At 42.4% G+C, this 25272-nt stretch overlaps 1 protein-coding gene across 1 annotated transcript in view; it reads left to right on the forward strand.

Annotated features, from left to right (window-relative positions):
- Nucleotides 1-25272, forward strand: part of LOC115470915 (ubiquitin carboxyl-terminal hydrolase 10-like) — a 200593-nt gene that overhangs the window by 158796 nt on the left and 16525 nt on the right. Inside the window, 4 exon segments of the mRNA XM_030204534.1 lie at nucleotides 11629-11794; nucleotides 21952-22096; nucleotides 23858-23882; nucleotides 23884-23921. Coding sequence (XP_030060394.1) covers nucleotides 11629-11794; nucleotides 21952-22096; nucleotides 23858-23882; nucleotides 23884-23921 — 374 coding nt within the window.

Raw genomic sequence — 25272 nt, forward strand, 5'->3', positions numbered from 1 at the left:
GATTGGCTGATTTAGGCTGATTGGGAGCAGGCCCAAAGGCAAGCTTACTACATCAACCCTACTGTTCTTGAATGTTGACAGGGATTTTAACCCAACAAACATGAATGATGCAAAGTGCAAACATTAATTATTAAAGATTTCCCATCTAAGGAAGAAATAACCCTTTTTTGGAAAATGAATCTAGGGATTTGTGCTAAAGAAGAATTTAAAACTAGGTTTACAGGGTAGACATAATTCTGATGCCTTGGGATTATATAATGTCACACCTTCAGCCTGAAGATGTAAATAATGCAGCTGGTTTATGGACATATCTGAAATGCACTGATAAAATTCTTCAGAAATCTGTCATGCAGTTGGCAAGAGAGAAAGTTGCAAAGCACTGGGCAGCAGTCTTGTTACTGACAACATTCCAGTGCATGCATCTCCCTACATGATTGTATTGTTAGACAACCACTGTATAAACTGGCAATCTTGAATTGCCATAGGAATATTTGCTTATAGCTTAACAGATGCAGTTGTGATATAAATGAAACAGAGAAGCTTAAAAGGTGATCTTCTTTTCAAAGATCCCAAGGAGAAATAAGGCCAATTTTTTTTTTAATGAAAGCTATAAAAAGTGCTCTGTTGGCACAGACAAGCCCAGCAGAAGGAACCGCAAAACCTGTTTCTTGCATCTGTTGTCTGCTCTCACCACACCCATCCTATTCAGCAGACAGACTGGGTCACAGAATAGGCCACAGAAATAAGATATTATGTGGTATTCTTGGACAGAGGTTTCCTCTTCACGATTTGAGGGTGGAGATGAGAAGCCACCAAATACAAAATGCCAGAAGTAGGCCACAAAATGAAAACATTTGAACTAGAAAATCTGCTGCTCTGTACTCCTCCTTTGACTCCCTTCCCAAGATTGGCTCATCTGTTGCTGCTCAAATTGGTGTTATCCTTGGGCCTAAGATATTTAATTGGTTTGTGCAGAAGTTCTGTTTCATTGTTTTTAGGTTCGGTGTAGTATGAATCTAAAATTCTGCTGATGGGGGTCACAATAAACATCGGACTGCATACACAAATGTGGATTATTAATCTTACAGTGTGTGCTTGAGGGCTTCTGGGTACATTGGTGTTTTAATACTGTGTAACTTGTGTGCTACACCTGATGGTTGACTACTATACTACTACTTAACACTTCTAAAGCGCTACTAGGGTTACGCAGCGCTGTACAGTTTAACAAAGAAGGACAGTCCCTGCTCAAAGGAGCTTACAATCTAATTGACAAAATGTGCGGTCAATCAAAATTGGGGCAGTCTAAATTTCCTGAGTAGAGGTAAATTGGTTAGCTATGATTGCTTTAATAAATTTCCTGCATGAACCTGAATTTCCTTTATATGTTGGGTCCCAAAAAACAGGCAAGCGATCTACAGAATCCAAGATGGACAACAAACAGCAGATCAGTGGTGCAAAGAAGGATCCACCACATGAAAGCATAAATAAATAATTAAAAGACTGACATGGCCATGTTTCGCCTTTGTCAGGTGCTATAAAAACTGCCAGTAATATTTAAGAAAACACATATTAATATAAATAATAAAACTCACATGACATATAAACAAACAATAAAATCATAAGTCACAAACTTGATGCCAGAAAACATGTATAAAAGGCAATATATATATATATATATATATATATATATATATATATATATATATATATATATATATAACATAAAACCATACATACAGATAAAGTTTTCAAACATACATGCAAGTAAAAGGAGGTGAAAATAAAACTTACCCAAGAGGTGTATTCCAAAAGTATCACCTAATGGTAAAAGCTAAAATAAGAAGATGTCCAGTCAGTATTAAACAACAAAAACGCTCCCCCTATCTTAAAAAAAATCTCGTTAGATATAACACTGATGAAGAGTGAGAAGTCTGAATAAGTATTATGAATCTGCCCAGTAAAACTACTGCCTGAACAAAGTGCAGGCCATAAGTAGTTTAGCTGGGCAATGACATAACAAGCCCACCTAGCACATAAATTGGTGATAAGTAGCAGAATGCCTTACTAAATGTGTGGCTATTATGAATTATTTCTGTCAAATCAAGAACATGATCTTACCTTAACTCCAAAGCAGCAGCAAGTCATGGTTAATCTTCTTCATCTGTGCAGTTAGTTGGTCTAAAAGCTGCTAACATAGGGGTCAGAGGTCACTACTGATTCCGATATCCAAACATTACTGCTAATCACAAAAAAAAGTAAAATCAAAAGGTAGATACATAGTGATGAACTGGATGGACCGTGCAGGTCTTTTTCTGCCGTCATCTACTATGTTACTATGTAAAAAGGCATAATGCCTCACTTAAAGGGAATATTTCAAAATAAATAAAAAAAAAGCTCGAACATCTATACAATGTTTCCCTAATAATTGTAGTAATAAAAATGACATTTATTATAAGGCATCAAATTGTAGAACCAAGGGTAGATCCTGAAAGGGCATGCTTAAATTAGTAGAATCATACTAGTTTTGTAATTTTGGGGCTTTAAAAATGCTACAAAATTAATTCATTTCAAAACAGCATTCCAATGACAACATCATACTTAGGTGATGTCATTGGATGCTACAACATCGGGAGAGCATAAAAATCAGTAAAAGTGAGCTTTAAAATGCACAAAACAGTCAAAAATTGTAAAAACTCAGCTTAAATTAACTTAAAACTTATATAATTGAATATGGGAAAATTTGAATAAGAACAATAAATATGCTAAATGCACTTTCTTAAATAGCAAAACAAATGCTTAGAACACAAATGTAAAATTGTCAAAATTAGAGGGTTAGATAATTGTCTAATACATACAGTAAGAAATAAATAATTATTTAAAGAAATACTGATAAGTTCATTTCCATGTTCAGACTAAAGGGGTTGACTGTCTGAAACGTAAAGATCGATCTTTGTTCAGTCCTTACTAAAAGTTCATCAGCGTCACACCTCTCTAGGATACCTGTAGGGTGGCTAGGGCAAAAAACCTGTATTCTTTAAACCTGTATCCAGCCTGGATAGTGTGTTCTACCAGTGTTTTCTTCTTTAATTTGTCTTTTAATGGCAGTCGTATGCTGCTTAATCCTCTGGTTTAATCTCCCCTTTGCCTTGCCGATGTAAATTAGATAGATGGCAGGGGCATATCGCAGCATATATTACACCAGCAGTTTGCAATTAGAGAAATGTGTAAGTTGAAATCCTTCAGCTGTTACTGGATGAGTTGAATGAATATTTTGGTTTCCAAATTGACAGTACATACTGAGCAGGATCCATAATTGAAATGTCCAAAGGGAAGTTTCTAAAATTATCGGATGGAAGTGCAGATGGAACTAGCATATCTCTCAAATTCCTTTCCCTTTTGTAAGTGATCTTTAACCTTTATCCAAAAAATCTTATTTGGATGATGTGCCAATGCTTATTTTTTACTGTGAGCACTCCAGGAACATTTAAAAACCTACTGTACCTAACTGTACAGCACTATAGAAGCCTCAGGTCTACAGGTGTCTTATCTATAGTACAGTTATTTTGCAGGTCTTTGAACGCTCCCAATTTCCACCACAAGTGTACTAGTTAGAGTAGGATATGGACCTGGGTCCCTTTCTCTAAAATCCATTGCAGACTACTCGCTTACCCCTGGAACCATAGTATCTAAAGCTGTCACAGAGCCTGTTACATTTTGGAGTGGGGGGGGTGCAGGAGGGAGTCAGTGACCACTGGGGGATTAAAAGTGGGGGTAATGCTTTAATCCCTCCAGTGGTCAGCTGGTTGGTCAGGGCACCTTCATACACTGGGTCAGAATATGGTAGATTCTCTCATGTTGCTCTTTTACAAGGTACACTGACAGCCGTTCTTACTCCTTAACTAAATGCTAGAAAGGAAATCTGGTTGAAACACTGGCTTCTTTTTTCAGTTAGGTCTTGTTTAGTTGGAGTTCGTGTGCTTCTTCTAAAGTATGTGGCCAATTTCCCAACATTTAGAAAGCTGCTGCTTTGTGCTTGGAGTCCTGTGATAGAAAGAAAAGCATTGGCTTTAGATTCTGTGTGCGATAAAGGCTTTGAAGCCTATTTCCAGTACATATACCAATTACAGCTAATTTAGTTGGAAATTTGCCTTGTTATTCTAAATTATGCATTTGATTAGTGTTTATTTTTACAGCTAATTGTTATTTTGCAAACATTTGCGTAGGGACTCTTGAAATAATGTTTTGTTTTGTGGACTAATTGGTGCCTTTTTGATAAGAATTCAACATTTTTTTTCCTCCTGCTGCTCAGACTGTAGAACAAGTATGCGCTTTACTCTCAATGACTTTTCAAATGTTAAACTAGCCAATTTTATGAGGGCAGAAAAGTATGGATTTAAATCTCACGAGAAAATAGCGTTTTCCTTTCTCTTGATTTTTTCCAAAGAGGGCTGTGCTGAGCTGATGTAAAGATACACCTATCCTTCTGTGACTCCCTTTAGTTTCTGGGAGATTCTCTGCCAGTGTAAGGATAGAAGAAGCCTAGAGGCTGACCAAAATCAGTGGTTTTGGTTCCAGCTGAAAACGTGACACCCCCCCCCCCCCGACAGAAAACCCATTCCTCTTCCTGGGCTGATCACTAGCTCTGTCCTCCCCAGGCCTGTCATTTAAAATCTCTGGTAGTCTAGTGGGCCTCTTCAGGTCAAGAACATCCTGAGTTGCCCCTGCTGCCTGCGTTGTGAAAATGGTGGCCATGACTTCCCGTGGCAGCCATTTTGAAATTGTGAATGGCAGCCATTCCCAATTCCAAAATAGTGACCACAAACTCTTCTGGCAGTCTCATAAGGCTGCCACTGGAAGTTGCAGCTGCCATTTTCACAAAGTAGCCAGCGGGAGCAGAAGCAACTCGTGATGCTTCTGCCCAGAAGAGGCCACTAGACCACTAGGACTTTTAAAAGGTAGGGTGGTAGTTCTTGTGGGCAGCCTGGGAGAAGGAACAGGTTTTTCTGTTGGGGGGGGGGGGGGGGGGGGAGGATGGGCTTGCAGCGGCTGGGGGGGGGGGGCAGGGCTACAGTTTCGGTTTCCACCGAAAATGAACAGGCATTTTCGGCTGAAACTCAAACCTGGAGTTTGGGTCAATTTCAGTACCTAAAATGAAATTGATTGGCCTCTAAAGAAGCCCCTACAGAACAGCTTCATTAAAACAGTATTTTGGAGGGGGAGGAGTCAAGATGATGCCGAAAGTAGACAGGTTGCTCAGCTGTGCTCCTTGCTTGTGAGTTTTGTAGGGTCAGCAATGGTTAACACAAGGGAAACGTCCGAACCTACCCGTCTGAGTCTAGAGGGGTCCCAGCTGGTTCAGCAGAAGATCTCAAGTTTTGCAGTTCCCGCTGCCAGCTTTGAAACTCAGGCGGGCTTGCCCTAGGAAGGAGGTTCCTAAAGTGACCCTGAGTCTCAAATATCGCGAGATTCCTCCCTGACTCGGAGCTGGAAACAAATCATTACTGCATGAAAAGCCTTTGGATGCTGACGGGGCTGTGACGTTCCCAGTTGACATGGAGGGTGAAGCAGTTTGCTTAGACCCTCAGTCCTTTACTGGAGTTAGCAGCAGCAGCAGCGCGTGGAGAAGGAGGAGACCAGAGAAGATAACATTGGAGGAGATTTGGGACCCACTGGAAAATTGGAAGATTCCTTGCTTTATGGATTTCAACAATTTCAATAAGGGAAACACTCTCTGTATTCCCAGGTAACTTGGCATGATGAACATTTGGTCCAGTATGAGAGAAAGGTTCTGGATTTTAAAAATTTGAAAAGAAGATCATAGATCATATGGTATTTCACCAGAAGCTGGAAAACTTGGAGAACTATGAGAATTTGGAGTTTCAACTTTCCTAAATCTCCAGTTTTTACACCCAATGATAATCTTAAAAGAAATTATTGAGGTTGTGCAAGTGCCTAAGGAGGCTCTAATAACCCGTGTGTACTATTATATGGACTAGCGTGGAAATCCCCAGACTGAAGCAAGAAAAGAACCATCGGATAACTTTGACCTACCTGGATTTTGGAGGGGTCTAGTCCTTTGGTAACCAAAGCTACATTGATTGCTTCGTTAGTCTTGGAGCCAGATAGAAACTGGTTCCTTAGACTATTTTTGTTATAAACATATTGAATTTCTGGATCATAAGGTGCAAATATTTCCTGACTTCTGCAGGGCCACTCAGCTTAGGCCTTTTTGGCTTTTAATTCTGAACTGTTGGCCTTGGGAAAGACATTTTCCTTCAGTTTCCATGTAAATGTTTTATTAAATTAGATTCTGAGAATTGTTTTTCTTCACCCAGGGCATCTTAAGAATTTTCTAATTGCAAGGATACCCCTATTATTAACTCAGTGTAATTGTAGCTTTAAATGGTAGCTGGTATTAGTAATAGTTTCCTATTTCTTCTAGGTACTATTTATTTATTTTTTATTTATTTATTTATTAGGATTTATTTATCGCCTTTTTAAAGGAATTCACTCAAGGCGGTGTACAGTAAGAATAGATCAAACATGAGCAATAGACAATTACAGCAGTAAAAATATTCAAAAACAATACAAATATGGCATGGTATACTATGGTATACTATTTACAATGTCAACACAATATGTAATAGAACATTATAAGTGATAGCGAAGGGTAAAGCAAGGATGTAACATATAGAAGTAAGGAAGTAGGAATAGTTAGAAAGTAAGGTGATTGATTCAAAGAAAGTTGCACATGAGGTCAGAGAAATGGTTAAATGTTATCTCAACTAGGGTAGGAGTGGACAAAGTTTAAAGAAGTCTCCTGCTAGCTAGTGTTTTTCTGAGACTCTTTCCTCTTTCTTTTCATTTTCTTTTCTTAATTTTTGTGATACTTTGGAAAGATTTTTTTGTAATATTTATATTTGTAATGAGAATTTTTTTTTTTTAAGTTGTCATGTGTTGTCTTGATCGTATAAGTATAGAATGCATAAATATAAAATAGCCCCCCCCCCAACATTTTCCCCTCTCCCAGATCATTTTTTAAAAATAATTCATTAAGGTTAAGGGGATATTTTTTACGTGTTGAAAATAGCTCAAAATATTGTGTGGGGTATACACATATAAAAAGTGCACTGCAAGATTGCACCTACTTTTATGTGATTTGATTTTTGATTTCTTAACATTTCCATTCTTTCAGGGCATCGTAGTGGATTACAATAATATTTTTGTACAGTCAGGCCCACGACAGACTAGCATCAGATGCCTTCTCCTACATTGGGGACAGGCCTTCTGTATGCGTATCCTCCCTTACCTCTAGTAGGGAAGACTTTGCTGAAACTCAAGCTTTCAGGAAAGATTCCACGAAGCGGTGTTACTCTTTCAAATGGAGGAGGTTGGCCGTCTGGTGTGACAGCAAGGCCCTAGATCCTCTTTCTTGTCCTACACAGACCCTGCTTGAATACCTTCTACACTTGTCAGAGTCTGGTCTCAAGACCAACTCCGTAAGGGTTCATCTTAGTGCGATTAGTGCTTATCATCTCCGTGTAGAGGGTAAGCCTATCTTTGGACACTTTAGTTGTTCGCTTCATGAGAGGTTTGCTTTTGTCAAAGCCCCCTGTCAAACCTACGCCAGTGTCATGGGATCTCAATGTCGTTCTCACCCAGCTGAAAAAAGCTCCTTTTTAGCTACTGAATTCTTGCCACCTGAAGTACTTGACCTGGAAGGTCGTTTTCTTAGTGGCAGTTACTTCAGCTCGTAGAGTCAGTGAGCTTCAGGCCTTGGTAGTGCATGCACCTTATATCAAGTTCCCTCACAACACAGTAGTCCTCCGCACGCACCCTAAGTTCCTGCCAAAGGTGGTGTCAGAGTTCCATCTGATCCAGTCAATTGTCTTGCCAGCTTTCTTTCCCTGTCCTCATACCCGCTCTGGCGAAAGCAGTTTGCACACCTTTGACTGCAAGAGAGCATTGGCCTTTTTGCGTGTAGCGACGAAGCCCTTTAGACAGTCTGCCCAGTTGTTTGTTTCTTTTGATCCCAACAGGAGGGGAGTCGCCATCGGAAAACGCACAATCTCCAATTGGCTAGCAGATTGCATTTCCTTCACTTATGCCCAAGGGCTGGCTGTCTTTAGAGGGCCATGTCACGGCTCATAATGTTAGAGCCATGGCTGTGTCAGTGGCTCACTTAAAGTCAACCTCCATTGAAGAGATTTGCAAGGCTGCAACGTGGTCATCAGTCCACACATTCACATCTCACTACTGCCTTCAGCAGGATACCCGACGCGACAGTCGGTTTGGGCAGTTGGTGCTGCAGAATCTGTTTGGGGTTTAGAATCCAACTCCACCCCCCTAAACCCATTTTTGTTTTGCTCCAGGTTGCACTCTCAGTTAGTTGTTTATGGTTTCAGGTTAATCTCTGTTATGTCCTCGCTGTTGGGAGGCCCAGTTGACCAATGTCCATTGTTTTGAGTGAGCCTGGTTGCTAGGGATACCCTACACGTGAGAACAAGCAGCCTGCTTGTCCTCAGAGAAAGCGAAGATACATACCTGTAGCAGGTATTCTCCAAGGACAGCAGGCTGATCTCACAAACCCGCCCACCTCCCCTTTACAGTTGATATTGTTTCTTTTTATGCTTTTGATTTAACTGAGGAATGCGTTCACACGACGGGCGGGAAATCGGTCCGCACATGCGTGCTGCACGCACGCCAGAAGACTCTAGCAAGAGATTTTTAATATTTTGCTTGCAAAATGCCGATTCCAGGGCCGACGCGGACGTCGACCCACATGTGAGAACAATCAGCCTGCTGTCCTCGGAGAATACCTGCTACAGGTATGAATCTTCGCCTTATCCAAATATGTTTTATCATGTAACAATGTGGAGTGGCCTAGTGGTTAGAGCACCGGTCTTGAATCCAGAGGTGGCCGGTTCAAATCCCACTGCTGCGCCTTGTGATCTTGGGCAAGTCACTTAACCCTCCATTGCCTCAGGTCCAAACTTAGATTGTGAGCCCTCCTGGGACAGAGAAATATCCAGAGTACCTGAATGTAACTCACCTTGAGCTACTACTGAAAAAGGTGTGAGCAAAATCTAAATAAATATATGGAATGTTGCTACTATGAAGATTCTACATGGAATTTTGCCACTTTTTGAGATTCTGGAATGTTGCTACTATTTGAGATTCTAGATGGAATGTTGCTAGTGGAGGAGTGGCCTAGTGGTTAGAGCACCAGTCTTGCAAGCCAGAGGTGGCAGGTTCAAATCCCACTGCTGCTCCTTGCGATCTTGGGCAAGTCACTTAACCCTCCATTGCCTCAGGTACAAACTTAGATTGTGAGCCCTCCTGGGACAGAGAAATATCCAGAGTACCTGAATGTAACTCACCTTGAGCTACTATTGAAAAAGGTGTGAGCAAAAGCTAAATAAATAAATAAACAAGTCGCGAGAGCATATATGAAAGTGTTATCTTCACTGTTACATTTTAAAACTATGCAGGTTGTAGCTTGCTCTGATTTGTATGCCTGTATTTGAGAGGAAGGTTCTGTACAGGATCCTAAATTGACATTCTCTCATATCCACACTTGTGAGCTATTTTGGGGATCCTTGCTACTAACTTTTTTTTTTTTTTTTGAAACTTTTATTGAAAATAAGCGCCATTACAGCAACAATAATTTCACAAACGACATCAGAACAGCAAATATCGTTAGCATGTTGCTACACAGCTAATGGACAAAAACACCCACAACAACCCCCCCCCCCCCCCCCCCCCCCCCCCACTATGAAAGTCCAAGGGTGGGATCCAGACAAGCAGACCAGGACACATACGGGTCCCATATCTTCTGGTATGGTATAAGATGACCAGTTCGCTTTGCTGTCAACTTAGACATTAGATGAATACGATCCAGTCTACGGACCACTACTTCCAAACCCGGTAGTGTACTCCGCCTCCACGCCGCTTAACATTACGTTTATCTTTTTCTCATCGGTTTGGCAGCTCCTCATAATCTGAACTGGGGCTTACGGCATGTGGAACCCAATGTAGAAGAGAGAGGACATATATCTTGCAGGAAGCCTTAACAAAAAATCCATCAAGTTTACTACTAAGTCTAGATTGTAGACTGATTTTATTATCTAAGGAGTTTAGATAATTTATTAACTTCTGGTATAAATAATGATTCCCCCACCACCACTGTTTAGTATTTGTTGCTATATTTTGGAAAAACCCATTAAGCTACCATATTCTGTAAGCAGATGTTCTACTAATGTGATCCCCTTTGACCTATCAGAGAAACACCTTATTCTCTGTGCCCGATTAGAAAGCTGCATTGCCTTAGAGGCAGTTGATCAGTATTGTTAGGATTTAGACCCCAGTATCTTGCAAGCAGACAATTGGACATATTTCTTGCAATGAGGGCATAGAATAAAGTTAAGAGATTATAGGTTCAGGAGTCATTTGAGGAAATACTTTTTCACAGAAAGAGTGGTGGATGCATGAAATAGCCTCCGGGTGGAGGTCGTGGCGACAAGGACGGTCTGAGTTTAAGAAAGTGTGGGACAAGCATGTGGGATCTCTTTGGGACAGAGGGAACTGGTGGTTGCTCAGCGTGGGCAGACTGGATGGGCCATTTGGCCCTAATCTGCCGTCATGTTTCTCTGTTTCTGTATATTGACCATTTTATTCTCTATCTGCCATCATTTACGGTGTTACTGTGCAACATCTTTTGCGTTTGTTTTATTCTATTATTGCTCAAACATGAGAGTTTTTCATCTTTGACATACCATGGACATAGAATTCTTGAGAATGCTGTTTGGATTTAAAGAAAACCTGTGTCTTGCAAGTGTGGTACCTGTTCACTACCTGTGTGTGTAATCTGTGAGGAATGGAACATATGGTGAGGTTTAATTTGGGGAACAGTTTGGGTTGCATCCATATTTGTTAGAATTAAATTATATCACAAACACACAGGCGGTGAATTGGTTACTTTAGTGCCTGCGATTTTGTCAGAGAAACCATTGCCAATATGTTCCTGCAGCAGAATTAGACTTTTTATTCAGGGTCATCCATGTGATGATATATATTTGAAATATTGCACTGTATATAGTAAATTGATTGGCTGCATTTGGTTTGCTGCTCTGACAGTTGGGGAAATAGGGCACACCAAAAATATTAGACACAGTTTGAACTTAGAGGGCTCACATAATGACAACATTCATGGCCTTGCTCTGACCACTCACATTGAGAATTTTTATGCCAGCTTTAGTAATGTCATCTCTGATGTCAGAGGGCTTGGGATCTTGTGGGAGATAGGAATGGACACTGTGTGTGTTTAAAGCCACTATGTTAGGAAAAGTAAATATTTGTATGTAGCTTCACAAAATATTTACCATATTTTTACATGCAGTTGGTAGTCATAGCAGATCATCGAATGTAACCAACCAACCAACCAACCCCCCCATCCTTAAAAAAAATTTGTCTAATTGTTGATTGTGGTTTTTTTTATTTGGTTAATTTTGCAAGTTAAAATGTATTATACAGTGTTTTTTTAAAAGCATTAACTTTAGTACTACAGTGTAACATTGACACCAGAGTGACTGCCCAAACCATTCTTAACACTGTTTCCATTGACTTTAGGTCTGTGGTTTACCAGCACAGCTCTAAGGAGTCTGCCACTTTGCAGCCATTTTTCACTCTCCAGCTGGATATTCAGTCGGACAAGATCCGCACAGTTCAGGAAGCCTTGGAAAGCCTGGTGGCTAGAGAGTCTGTTCAGGGTTACACCACGAAAACCAAACAAGAGGTGAGCTAGTTTCCATGTATCAACTGTACAGTTCTGTAATGTTGACTTGTATAGGGTTGGTTCTATGTAGCCCTGAATTTAGCTTTCTCCAGCTGACTGAACAGTGATCCATGCCAATACTGTATTAAGGTGTGCTGTCACTTCACGGTGTGGTATGACCCTCATGGCAAGCTTCAGGTATCATCTTCATTATGCTTTCCAATATTGATTTAGAGAATGCAGTGCTCTTGTACCCGAGGTAGATGGTTCTTCCCTCCCCCCACCTCCACTTCCTCACTACTGCTATAATGCCTCACTCTTTCTTAGCTTCCACTTTGACTTTTGTGTATTATTACAAGACACAGGTATCTGTAAAATAATTTTTGGTACCCACTTTCTGGACCAGCGCTAACATGGAATTTTCAGAGCTGTCATCTGCTTGTGGCATGTTAGCAGCAGCAGTGTCAGGACAAGTGCGATATCTACAAGGAGACAAGATTTCCAAAGTACACAAGTAGTTTGCCATGATCTATTTAAATCTCTTGGAGAAAATGTTTTACTTTATTCAGTTGACTATTAAATCTAGCAAACTTGACTGAAGACTTACTGAAAGTGATAGCCGCCAATATGCCAGAGATTTAACATGGCTAAAACCGAGCTTCTCATCTTTCCCCCAAAACCTACCTCTCCTCTCCCCCCTTTCTCTATTTGGTGGATGACACTCTCATTCTCCCTGTCTCATCAGCTCGTAACCTTGGGGTCATCTTTGACTCCTCTCTCCTTCTCTGCTCACATTCAGCAGATTGCCAAAACCTGTCGTTTCTTCTCTATAACATCAGTAAAATCCGTCCCCTCATCTCTGAGCATCTACCAGAACCCTTATCCACACTCTTATCACCTCTCGTCTTGATTATTGTAACCTACTTCTCACCGGCCTCCCTCTTAGCCATCTCTCTTCTCTTCAATCAATCCAAACCTCTGCTGGGCGACTCGTTTTCCGCCAAAGTCGCTATGCCCACATTAGCCCTCTCCTTAAGTCACTTCACTGGCTCCTTATCCGTTTCCATATTCAATTCAAACTTCTCCTATTGACCTATAAGTGCATTCACTCTGCTGCTCCCCAGTACCTTTCCACTCTTGTGCCCCCTCGAGTACTCCGTTCTGCAGATAAATCTCTCTTATCTGTCCCTTTCTCCTCTACTGATAATTCAAGACTCCGCTCCTTTTATCTCGCTGCACCTCACGCCTAGAATAGACTTCCCGAGCCTGTACGTCTAGCCCCGTCTTTGGCCGTTTTCAAGTCCAAACTCAAAACCCACCTCTTTACCACTGCTTTTGACTCCTAACTCACTTGTCCTGTCCCTTATCTTCACCACTTTATTCCCTTACCCTTAATTGTTCTGTCTTAAGTGTACTGTTTTATCTAGATTGTAAGCTCTTTGAGCAGGGACTGTCTTTGTGTATGGTGTACAGCGCTGCATATGCCTTGTAGCGCAATAGAAATGATAAGTAGTAGATTAAAGGACTGCAGGTGTTATAGATCCAGCACTCAGAGGCCCCAAAGAGAGAAAAATCAAAGCCATTGCACAACAGTGAGGTTCAGTATGCACACATACTGGATACTGAAAGGAACTGCTCTCTATGGCCCCTTACTGGGGGCTGTCACTGAGGGGCCTGGGTTATAGAGGGAGGTTTGAAGAACTACCTGGGGTAACTGCAAATGAAAGCTGCTGGTGCTGTGTTGAAGTAGGCGCCGACTGAATTCGAAGCCCAAATGATCCAACAAAAGCTACTGAGCTAAAAATGTATAACTTCAAATGCCAAAACTATAATGTTATGTTTCTAAATGTTTTGATCTGATATGTGGAGGAATGGCCTAGTGGTTAGGGTGGTGGACTCTGGTCCTGAGGAACTGAGTTTGATTCCCACTTCAGGCACAGGCAGCTCCTTGTGACTCTGGGCAAGTCACTTAACCCTCCATTGCCCCATGTAAGCCGCATTGAGTCTGCCATGAGTGGGAAAGCGCGGGGTACAAATGTAACAAAAATAAATAGATACTATTGGAGATTCTACATGGAATGTTGCTACTATTGGAGATTCTACATGGAATGTTGCTATTCTACTAGCAACATTCCATTCCATGTAGAAGGCTGCGCAGGCTTCTGTTTCTGTGAGTCTGACGTCCTGCAGGACGTCAGACTCACAGAAGCAGAAGCCTGCGCGGCCACATTGGTGATCTGCAAGGGCCGACTTCTACATGGAATGTTGCTAGTGGAATAGCAACATTCCATGTAGAATCTCAAATAGTAGCAACATGGAGGAGTGGCCTAGTGGTTAGGGGGGGACTTTGGTCCTGAGGAGCTGAGTTCGATTACCACTTCAGGCACAGGCAGCTCCTTGTGACTCTGGGCAAGTCACTTACCCTCCATTGCCCCATGTAAGCCGCATTGAGTCTGCCATGAGTGGGAAAGCGCGGGGTACAAATGTAACAAAAATAAAATAGATACTATTGGAGATTCTACATGGAATGTTGCTACTGTTGGAGATTCTACATGGAATGTTGCTACTATTGGAGACTCTACATGGAATGTTGCTATTCCACTAGCAACATTCCATGTAGAAGGCTGCACAGGCTTCTGTTTCTGTGAGTCTGACATCCTGCACGTACTTGCAGGCCATCAGACTCACAGAAGCAGAAGCCTGCGCGGCCACATTGGTGATCTGCAAGGGCCGACTTCTACATGGAATGCTGCTAGTGGAATAGCAACATTCCATGTAGAATCTCAAATAGTAGCAACAGTGGAGGAGTGGCCTAGTGGTGGTTAGGGTGGTGGACTTTGGTCCTGGGGAACTGAGTTTGATTCCCCTTCAGGCACAGGCAGCTCCTTGTGACTGGGCAAGTCACCTAACCCTCCATTGCCCCATGTAAGCCGCATTGAGCCTGCCATGAGTGGGAAAGCGCAGGGTACAAATGTAACAAAAATAAATAGATACTGTTGGAGATTCTACATGGAATGTTGCAACTATTGGAGATTCTACATGGAATGTTGCTACTATGGGAGATTCTACATGGAATGTTGCTACTATTGGAGATTCTACATGGAATGTTGCTATTCCACTAGCAACATTCCATGTAGAAGGCTGTGCGCAGGCTTCTGTTTCTGTGAGTCTGACGTCCTGCACGTACGTGCAGGACGTCAGACTCACAGAAGCAGAAGCCTGCGCGGCCACATTGGTGATCTGCAAGGGCCGACTTCTACATGGAGTTTTGCTAGTGGAATAGCAACATTCCATGTAGAATCTCAAATAGTAGCAACAGTGGAGGAGTGGCCTAGTGGTTAGGTGGTGGACTTTGGTCCTGAGGAACTGAGTTCAATTCCCACCTCAGGCACAGGCAGCTCCTTGTGACTCTGGGCAAGTCACTTAACCCTCCATTGCCCCATGTAAGCCGCATTGAGCCTGCCATGAATGGGAAACGCGGGGTACAAATGTAACAAAAAAAAAAAAAGAAAGCTTATCCAGACGTGCATATATAAGAAACGCTTTTGCTGATCAGTGCCACAACTTAGTGCAGGTAAGACTTAGACATACAGTGCATGAATGCAGCAACAACTGAACAAGTCAACTCTTTTGCAAGAGAGGTCGTGATAGTAATAAAAAGTCACATGCTGTTTAATACAAACATAAGGATGTGCAAGAAATAACTATTTAGGACAAAAAAAAAATGAAATTTAAGTATTAGACACTAGTGCCAAGAACATGTTAGCTTGATAGAGGATCTTACATAGTATATCGTTGGTAATTTGCTTTTGCTTGAGGCAGTAGCCTTCCAGCTTTACTTCGGTAAAGATGATATTGTTTCTTATGATAGATATTCTTAGGAAAGTTCGGGTGACTGCAGTACCAATAATGTGGGGGCAGGAGAGGAGGATTCCTGGTTCTGGAATTCTAGTATTTCACAAGCTCTGATGAGTTATATCGATACTTGGAGAGGAAGTCGAAAAGCAACTTCACTGCTTATTCATCCCCCAGCTTATGAGACTTCAAGAAGAATATTCACTGTTCTTTTTCAGATAATGAGAATCGGAACTAAAAAAAAAGCACCTCATATTTTCTCATTAGCCATCTTAAATCTTACCCTTGGTCAGCACTTTCCTCCCTCATATGAATCAAAGAAAGTCATTTTAACTGTCTTCCTTTATAGTGTTTGGAGATGAGGGGACAGGGGCACATGCTTACTACATTTCCCCCCGTTCTACCCTTTTGCTGAGTTTGTCCAAAGCCCTTGCAGTTGGGAGTGCTGAACTGAAATAACATTCACAATTTTGGAGAAATAATTAAAAATTAAAGTTATGGCTGCGGCATGGAAGCAACCCACACATCCGGAACTGGGGTTAGTGTTGCGGAAATTAGACTATATTCATCTGATGTCGAAGTTAACAGCTTTAAGCACTGGCCGTATTCCACAGCACCATAAAACGTGGAATCCCTATGAACAGTGGTTATCCTCTCGGACACTCCTGATCAATGTGTCACATGGACAAGTCTAAAGAGAATTGGTCACAAAACTACCTAAGAGGGGGGAATATAATAGGGGAGGGAGGGTAATAGTTGGAAACATGTTAGTAATAGTAACATAGTAGAGACGGCAGAAAAAGACCTGCACGGTCCATCCAGTCTGCCCAAGATAAACTCATGTGTATACCTTACCTGATTTGTACCTATCTTTCTCAGGGCACAGACCGTATAAGTCTGCCCAGCAGTTTTTCCTGCCTCCCAACCACCTGTCCCGCCTTCCATCACCGGCTCTGGCACAGACCGTATAAAAGTCTGCCCTCCCCTATCCTCGCCTCCCAACCACCAACCCCTCTTCCCCCCACCTGCTGTGCAAGAACTTTGCACCTGTTTTAATCAGGGTATAAAATATGTGAGTTTCTCTTGAAAATCAGCTTGAAGCCTTGCAGGTAACCCGCAAGGTTTTCATTGAGTTGAAAGAGAAGTTCTAATCTCTGTACAAGGATATAGTGTGGATACTGTTATGTTTCTAATGGAAAATAATAAAACAAATGTGAAAAAAAAAATGAAGTATTTTTCCCTGCAGCAGGTGTATAAGGCTTTATTTTCAGTATATTGCATTATCAAGTAGCCGAGTCTCCAGTAGCCTAAATTGATTAAAAGGTCAGTTCTTTGTTCAGGAGGACTAGGAAAAGAATTGAGGGGGGGGGGGGGGGGGAAGGATTTTTGAAATGCCATGAAAACCTTGCGGGTTATCTGCAAGACCTCAGGCTGATTTTCAAAGAGAAACTCACATATTTTATACCCTGACTAGCCGTTGAGCCCGTAAAAACGGGCTGATATTGGGGTTTTCCTTCCCCCTCCCCGCGAGGTCGCCACCGCTACCGTACCTCTCCCCCCCCCCCCCCCCCCCCGGAGTTGCCGCCATCCCTCCACCGGCCCGGGCCCTCTCTTCGTTATTCAACTTACAGCAGCGGCAAACAGCAGCAAGCAGCAGCTCCCGTTGGCCTTCCTTCACTGCCTGTGCCTCGCCCTCGTGTGACGTCACGTCGGCGAGGGCGGGGCACAGGCAGGGAAGGAAGGCCGACGGGAGCTGAAGCTGAGCTGCTTGCTGCTGTTTCGGCACTGCTGTAAGTTGAATAACGAAGAGAGGGCCCGGGCCGGGTGAAGGGGGGGTGGTGGCGACTCCGGGGGGGGGGGGGCGGTAGCGGCTACCTTGGGGGGGTGGGAGCGGTAGCGACGTCAGCGGTTCCCTCCCTCCCCTTCAGCGCAGTTTCCCTCTCTGTCCCGCCCCCTTCCCCCGTCATCACGTCTTGACGGGGGGCGGGACAGAGAGGGAAGTCTCTACTGCGCATTTGCAGGTGAGTCGTTCACTTGCCATTTATAGGTTTGATTAAAACAGGTGCAAAGTTCTTGCTAGAAAGTAGGCATAAGAGTTTTGAAAATGAATTCACCTCGTGTACATTTTTTCCTTGACTTATTCCCCAACCCCCCACCCCCCCTTTTTTTTGTTTGTGGGTAAAACGTTTGGCCCTTATTCCACACTGGGATTGGGGGTTGTCAATAATGAAGGTTTTTCTATGTGGGTAAATGTTCTTTTATCTAGATTAAATGCTTCATTGCCCCTGCAACCCCTCCCCCCCCCCCCCCCCCCCTGCACACCGATTTGTAAGCAATGTGTGCTTTTCCATGGCTTAGTTTTAGCATATGGTACTTGCCCATCTCAACATATAATACTTGCTAGGAAGTCATGAATAATGTAAACTATATAAAGACAAGTGGAGGCAGGAAACCATTCTCAGAGGCCAGGTATATATGAGCCAGTCTTGTCTAGAATGTGGCTTAGGAAATTTAGAAACACTGAAGTAGGAACATTGCATGGGCTGCTGTGTAAAGGAAACTGTATGTGGGAGTAATGTATACAGTGCAAAGCTCCTTGGGATTTGCCAGATGCATCCTGGTTCCTCTCGTCTGTCATTTCTGGTTTTACTGCAGATGGTTTAAACATCTTTACTGACAACCCACTGTTCAATTTGGGGTTTGGAAGAAATTTAGATGCTGGTATTTGTGTCTGTATATTTCACTGTCTGTCTGGAAGTATAAGCATCCAAAAAAACTACCTACGGATGCTTTAAACAGCAGTTTTGAAGGTTTGACTAAAGGCAGCTATGTTAAAATGCTCAAGCAACTTTATGGTGTTAATATAGTACACAGTTTACCCATGAAAGGGAAATGGCAGAGGCGTAGCAAGGGGGGGGGGGGGCGGGAGGGGAGGTGCGCCCGGGTGTCAGCTCTGGGGGGGGGGGGGGTGCTCCCTGCCAGCTCCCCCCCCTCGGCGAATCGACACCACCCCCCCCGACCAGCTCCCGCATACCTTTAAAAAGAATATCGGGAGGCGAGGCGCAGCGCCTTGCGCGCCTGCCCTGCACGTAAAAGAAATGCGGACCGTCGGGTCTTCCCTCGCTCTATCTGTCCCGCCCTCCGCTGACGCAACTTCCTATTTCCGCAAGGGCGGGACAGACAGAGCGAGAGAAGGCCCGACGGTCCACATTTTTTACATGCAGGGCAAGCGCTGCGCCTCGCCTCCCGATATTCTTTTTAAAGGTAGGGTGCGGGAGCTGGTCGTAGGGGGGGTGTCATTGCGCTGCACCGGGGGGGGGGGGGTGCAACGGCGAACCGCCCCGCCGGGTGGCAGCCCCCCCTGCTACGCCACTGGGAAATGGGACTTGATATACCGCCTTTCTGAGGTTTTTGCAACTACATTCAAAGCGGTTTACATATATTCAGGTACTTATTTTGTACCAGGGGCAATGGAGGGTTAAGTGACTTGCCCAGAGTCACAAGGAGCTGCAGTGGGAATCGAACTCAGTTCCCCAGGATAAAAGTTCACTGCACTAACCACTAGGCTATCCTCCACTCATTCTACCAATAAGAGCCAACCTCATCAGTGATGTCACAATGGCTTCACTGCCCAATACTTGGCTCACTTCTGATATTGTGATGTCATAAGGGAAAGGGGGAAAGGGAAATGGGACTTGATATATTGCCTTTCTGAGGTTTTTGCAACTACATTCAAAGCGGTTTACATATATTCAGGTACTTATTTTGTACCTGGGGCAATGGAGGGTTAAGTGACTTGCCCAGAGTCACAAGGAGCTGCAGTGGGAATCGGACCCAGTCAAGATCAAAGTCTGCTGCACTAACCACTAGGCTACTCCTCCACTAGCAACATTCCATGTAGAATCTCAAATAGTAGCAGCCACTAGGCTACTCTTCCACTCCTTGGGATTCCGGAATCTTGCTATTCTTTGGGGTTCTACATGGAGTGTTGCTACTCTTTGAGATTGTGCATGGAATCTTGTTAATGGGACTTGATATACCGCCTTTCTGAGGTTTTTGCAACTACATTCAAAGCGGTTTACATATTCAGGTACTTATTTTGTACCAGGAGCAATGGAGGGTTAAGTGACTTGCCCAGAGTCACAAGGAGCTGCAGTGGGAATTGAACCCAGTTCCCCAAGATCAAAGTCCGTTGCATGAACCACTAGGCTACTCCTCCACTCCAAATACCTTAGATTTAAAAAGAAGTGAGGGAAGTAGAGAGCATGGCTCATGGAATTCTTTACGTTGCCTATATCTGTGTTAGTTGTGTATATGGGCATCTGACCTGGAAAGGGTGGTTTGCCTGGGGTCGAACCCAAACGTTCTGTTGGTTAGGAAAGAATAATAAAATGAAAACAAGTACGATGATATAGCTAACCATTAGATGTCACTGTACTGCAGGGGTTGGGAATGCCTTCCACTGAAATATCTTGAGACCCTTTTTGGGGAGCTTATTTCTTTGCTCCCCGTCGGATGTGGGCCATTTCTCCATGTGTTTTCATTAGTTTTCCATCATGCCAAATTTAGTCGAATTAAATTTTCAGAGAGTAATTTTGCCTCCATATAGGGGTTTCTCAACCCCTAATGTATAGTTCTTTCTAACACATACAGGATTGGAAATAATAATAAATTAAACCTAGTATTATAATAGATCATTAGTTGTCACTCTTGATTTCATTGTGTGGATTTTAGTTTAACCATGGGTACTACAGTCTCATGGCAACAGGTATAAGATGGCAGTATACATACAGTAGTAACTAGGGCTGTACCAAATATTCATATTCGATTTGATTTGACCCCAAATAGTGCCCTGAATACGTTATTCATATTTGGCCAATAGTGCTTTAAATTTGAGTTAAAATAATCCGGGGCTCTACTGTGCTAAATCTTACTGAAATAAACACTTGATCTCTGATTTCACTTTGCTTCTTTTATTATTGTTATGTTAAAGCTCAGTGCCCATTATTCGTATTCGGCTGAATAGTAAAATATGCTATTCGGTATAGCTCTAGATTATACCATTAAGAGAGCTGTACAGTTCAGTCAGTAGGTTTCACAGTAGAATTAACAAAGAAAAAGAAATGCATTTCTGAATCGCTAAAGTACAGCCCATCAGAGATTGGGGGTGTGACAGCATCGGGAAGTGGAAGGTGGCATGGTGGAGAAAGCATGTGTAGCATTGCCATTGAATTATTTCCAGTCCCTGTGCTTATTTGTTTGTGTGTGACTAAAGTGGGGGAGGGGGGGGGGAACAGAAAGGAGTGATTCCCTAACTTCTGTTTGTACAATGCAGAAACTAGAACTGCTTCAGAAATATATTACACCAGTCTGCCCAACAAGATAAACTCATTTACATGGTATGTGATACTTTATATGTATACCCGAGTTTGATTTGTCATTTCTGTTCTCAAGGCACAGACCATAGAAGTCTTGTACTAAGTTCTGAAGCTAACATCGAAGCCCCTTAAAATTTACACTCTAGCCCATCCATATCTTTAGTCACGATCAAGGCGTAGACCGTAGAAGTCTGCCCAGCTCCCGTTTTGTTTCCAATTACCGGCATCGCCACCCAGTCTCCGCTAAGATTCCACGGAACCATTCCTTCTAAACAGGATTCCTTTGTGTTTATCCCACGCATGTTTGAATTCCATTACCGTTTTCATCTCCACCACCTCCCGCGGGAGGGCATTCCACATATCCACCACCCTCTCTGTGAAAAAATACTTCCTGACATTAGTCCTGAGTCTGCCCCCCTTCAACCTCAATTCATGTCCTCTAGTTCTACGCCTGCCTGTCTGGAAAAGGTTTGAAGTGCCAGTGAATTGCTGGTGAGGGGTGCCCATCTTCTGTTTCATAAAAATTAGTAAGTAAGTAACTTGTTGCCAGGATCTATAATGTGATGTGTGAGATCTGTACTTTGTCTCAAAAGCTTGCATAAGAAAACTTTTTTTAATGTACAAAGGGGCTCATTTTCAAAGCACTTAGCCTTCCAAAGTTCCATAGGTTTCTATGGAACTTTGGAAGGCTAAGTGCTTTGAAAATATGCCTCTTTAAAGTGTCCTCTCAGTCCCAATTCTGTAACTTTTTTCCTTTTATTTAATAATCTACTAAAGCCATAGCTTGGTACTTTGACTTGGGGTAGAGGTGGAGGCATTTGTGACCTGCAGCAAATAGAACACAGTAAATGAGTTTGCCCAACATGGCCTGCTGCTCCCTCCGTGTTGATATGGACAAGCATCATGGCTGGTTCATGCTTACGTTTTGTGTTTTCTGTATGTTAGGTTGAGATTAGTCGTCGAGTGACCCTGGAAGAGCTGCCACCCGTTCTTGTTTTACACCTGAAGCGATTTGTGTATGAGAAGACAGGTGGATGCCAAAAACTCATCAAGAATGTTGAGTATCCAGTGGATCTGGAAATCAGTAAAGGTAAAGGCTCAAGAAGCTAAATACAGTGCGTCCATTGATTTGCAAAATTTAATCACAGAGCTTAGACTTCATAATTTTGTCTGAATCTATTTGGGTTTCATATGTAATCTTGTTTGCGAAACATGGCGATTTATAGTTCTGTATTGCTGCACATCATTATTTATAAGAGACCAGAGATAAAATGGGGTTGGCTCAGAGGCAGTGCTAAACATTGCTATGGATTTGATTCTGGAGCCTAGACTTCTGCTTCTTGGGTTAGCCAAAGCTGTGGATGCTTTGGAAAAAGCGTTTACAGCACCCAAGAATCTGTTAGCCACTCATCACTGGAGAGACTAAAACTGCGAATTATTAAACAAGAAAGATCCAGTAGTAATTCATATTTGAAAGTGCCTAGTTGGTGTAAAATAGCAACATGCAGCTTTAGTAATATGTCTGGATACAGAAGCAGAGATATGAACTAGCAAAAAGGAGGTTATATGTGTAGGTCACTAATGAAACTACACCTGAGTACTGTGTGCTGCTCTGAAGGCCTTAACCTTTATAAGGATAGAGAACATGATGGGAGTTGTTCAGAGAGGGGCTGCTAACCACTGGCCAATGAAGGGAGACATAAGGAGATCCTACTGGAGGAAAGAAGGTTTTGAAGGTTTGACGTTGTTGGGAAACTGGGGGTACAGATGAGATAATAAATATTTCTGTTTTTGGTAAAATGCAGGACATTTTCTACTTAAAAACAATTTAATATGCTTATTTATCCAGAACGTTAGAGGAGCAGGAGGAAAGGTGACAAAACAGATTCTTATCAAAAGTAATAACTGCAGTAATCAGGCTTGTACATATGACAGCTTGAATATATCTTTAGGTAGAACAGTGGATGGGGCCAAATGGACCATTTGTTCCTTATCTGCCATCCTCTGCTGTATGTTACCTGCTTTCAGAGGGTTCTGCGTGTTTGACTCCTGATTAAGGATTGTCACTGCAGTGGCTGGTCTGCAGGAGAAGGGTAAAAGTAGGGAAATCACAGTAATTGGGAATAAGGGTGTGTGATGGCATAACCTCAGTAGGGGTTAGATCTCTTGAGCTTGAAAGACCATAGGAGCAGAGGGAAGCAGAGATAATAAGATAAGAAAGAAAGAAAGAAAGAAAGAAAAAACAACAAGAACGTTGGGCCTTTGTCCAGAAGACTAACTAAACATTTATCTGCATGGTTAGGGCTTGAGATGTGGCCAAGTTACATTCATATTCCAGAGAGAGAGAGTCTTAGCTGTTAGAGAATGCTAACACCCTTAGTGGTTGCACTTAGGGCACAACATTATGGACTCTGTTAGAAGCCCTGTTGTGTGGTTGTTGGCAGGGCTTTTGACTGAATAACTGGACTAAAGTATGTGTGTGTTGGGGGGGGGATTATAGGAAAAAAGCCTCAGATAGTTGGACATAATGCTGTTGCCCAATAAAAGCTGGTTCCAGTTGAGCTTAGAGGCGCAGGAGAGAACTCCTGGGGAAAGCCCACCTCTCTCAAGCCCACCTCTTCAATGTCGCTTTCGGCACCTAACCATTGTACTCTAGCCAGGAAATCTAGACTGCCCCCAATTTGATTGACTGCACTTTTTTGTCCTTTAGATTGTAAGCTCCTTTGAGCAGGGACTGTCCTTCTTTGTTAGTTTGTACAGCGCTGCGTAACCCTGGTAGTGCTTTAGAAATGTTAAATAGTAGTAGTAGTGGTAAGTATCTGTCTAATGCTGACATGTGCTTTGTTTTCAGATCTACTTTCTCCAGGCGGAAAAGTAAAATTTCAAAGGCCAAAGAACCTATCGGCTCTTTGCAGGTATTTAAACTTAACATTACTCTGCGCTAGATGATGTATATAACATAAATATTATGAAAGGAGCTTTTTAGTATTTTGTTGTTCAGAGTATACTAAACCATATACTTTTCACTTCTCCATTCTGGACAACACCACACAGCATTTGTAGTGGCTGGCTTTATGCAGTTGTTCTAAATTCCCAAAGCCCTCCGTATTCTAATACCGTGGCTCTGAAAGCAGTTACGTGAAAGAGAGAGACTTATCCACAGTTCAGTTATAAATGGCTTAGCATCTACTTTTAGCAGTATTTCAGTATTAAGATTTGATTACATGCTCAAAACTCTAAGGCTTACTAAGGGTCCTGTTGGTGTGGCTCAGGCAAACCATAAATTAAAAAAATAATTAGTGGAAGGGCGGTGGTCTTTAATCTTCATTGGAAATGTGTAAAACGGGAGATTGAAAACATTTTTCATTTAGCTTCCCATTATTGCAGAACCTGTGGAAGAGTTGTGTACATCTACCAGAAGGTGGAGATAGAGAACTGAAAACTGAGCTGAGATATATCTCTCTTGGCATACAGTCCAGCTCCTCAATATTTTCTATCTCCAGCTGGTGGATGGACTAAGGTTACTATATTTGCAGAGACAAAAAAGAGGACACAAAAAATAAAAATGGTTGCTACCTATAATTAACAAACATTTAATCATAGCAAATGGCTCTTAGTTAATAAACTCACATCAAACAGTGACTGTCTTACAGTTCAGCAGTAGACAATAATCTACTTTCAAAAACTTCCAGATTTGAGTTTCAGACAAGCCCAAGCATACTTATCAGAAGAGTGGATATCCCTCAACAACTTTGGCTGGCTTCTGACTGAGATACTTGTGAAAGTCTTTGCATGATGACATACTGTATGCTTAAAGTTGTGCTGCACCAATAAAATTTCTAAATTCAACCAAACAGGGAAGCAGGAGAGATCAGGCAAATGCCTTTCTCTCTCTTTAGCACCTCCATATGTCTAACCTGACTAATAGGCCAGAGATGATTTCTCTTATTATGTGGGTAGTTGTGTTGGTCATAGGCACACTAAAAGAAAAAGAGGATATTTTCTAAAAATTAAAAAAAAACAAAACGGGAGGACATACCTGAAGAAGTCCAGGAGGAGGACATGTCCTCTTAAAAGAAGATATCTGGTAACCCTAGGCGACAGGACACAGTTTTCAGCCGCTGGTTCTGAGTGATTTGCTCCTGGTCCAGTGATCTTTCAGGTGGCTTGGGTCTGCAGAGTCATATCTGGCCATCTTAAGATCCCTGTCTCTGATGCCCTGTGAATTTACTTCTTCCACCCTCTCACTTCTTCTGTGATTCCTGT

This window comes from Microcaecilia unicolor, chromosome 5 (assembly GCF_901765095.1).
Source record: "Microcaecilia unicolor chromosome 5, aMicUni1.1, whole genome shotgun sequence".
In the NCBI taxonomy this organism is placed as follows: Eukaryota; Metazoa; Chordata; class Amphibia; order Gymnophiona; family Siphonopidae; genus Microcaecilia; species Microcaecilia unicolor.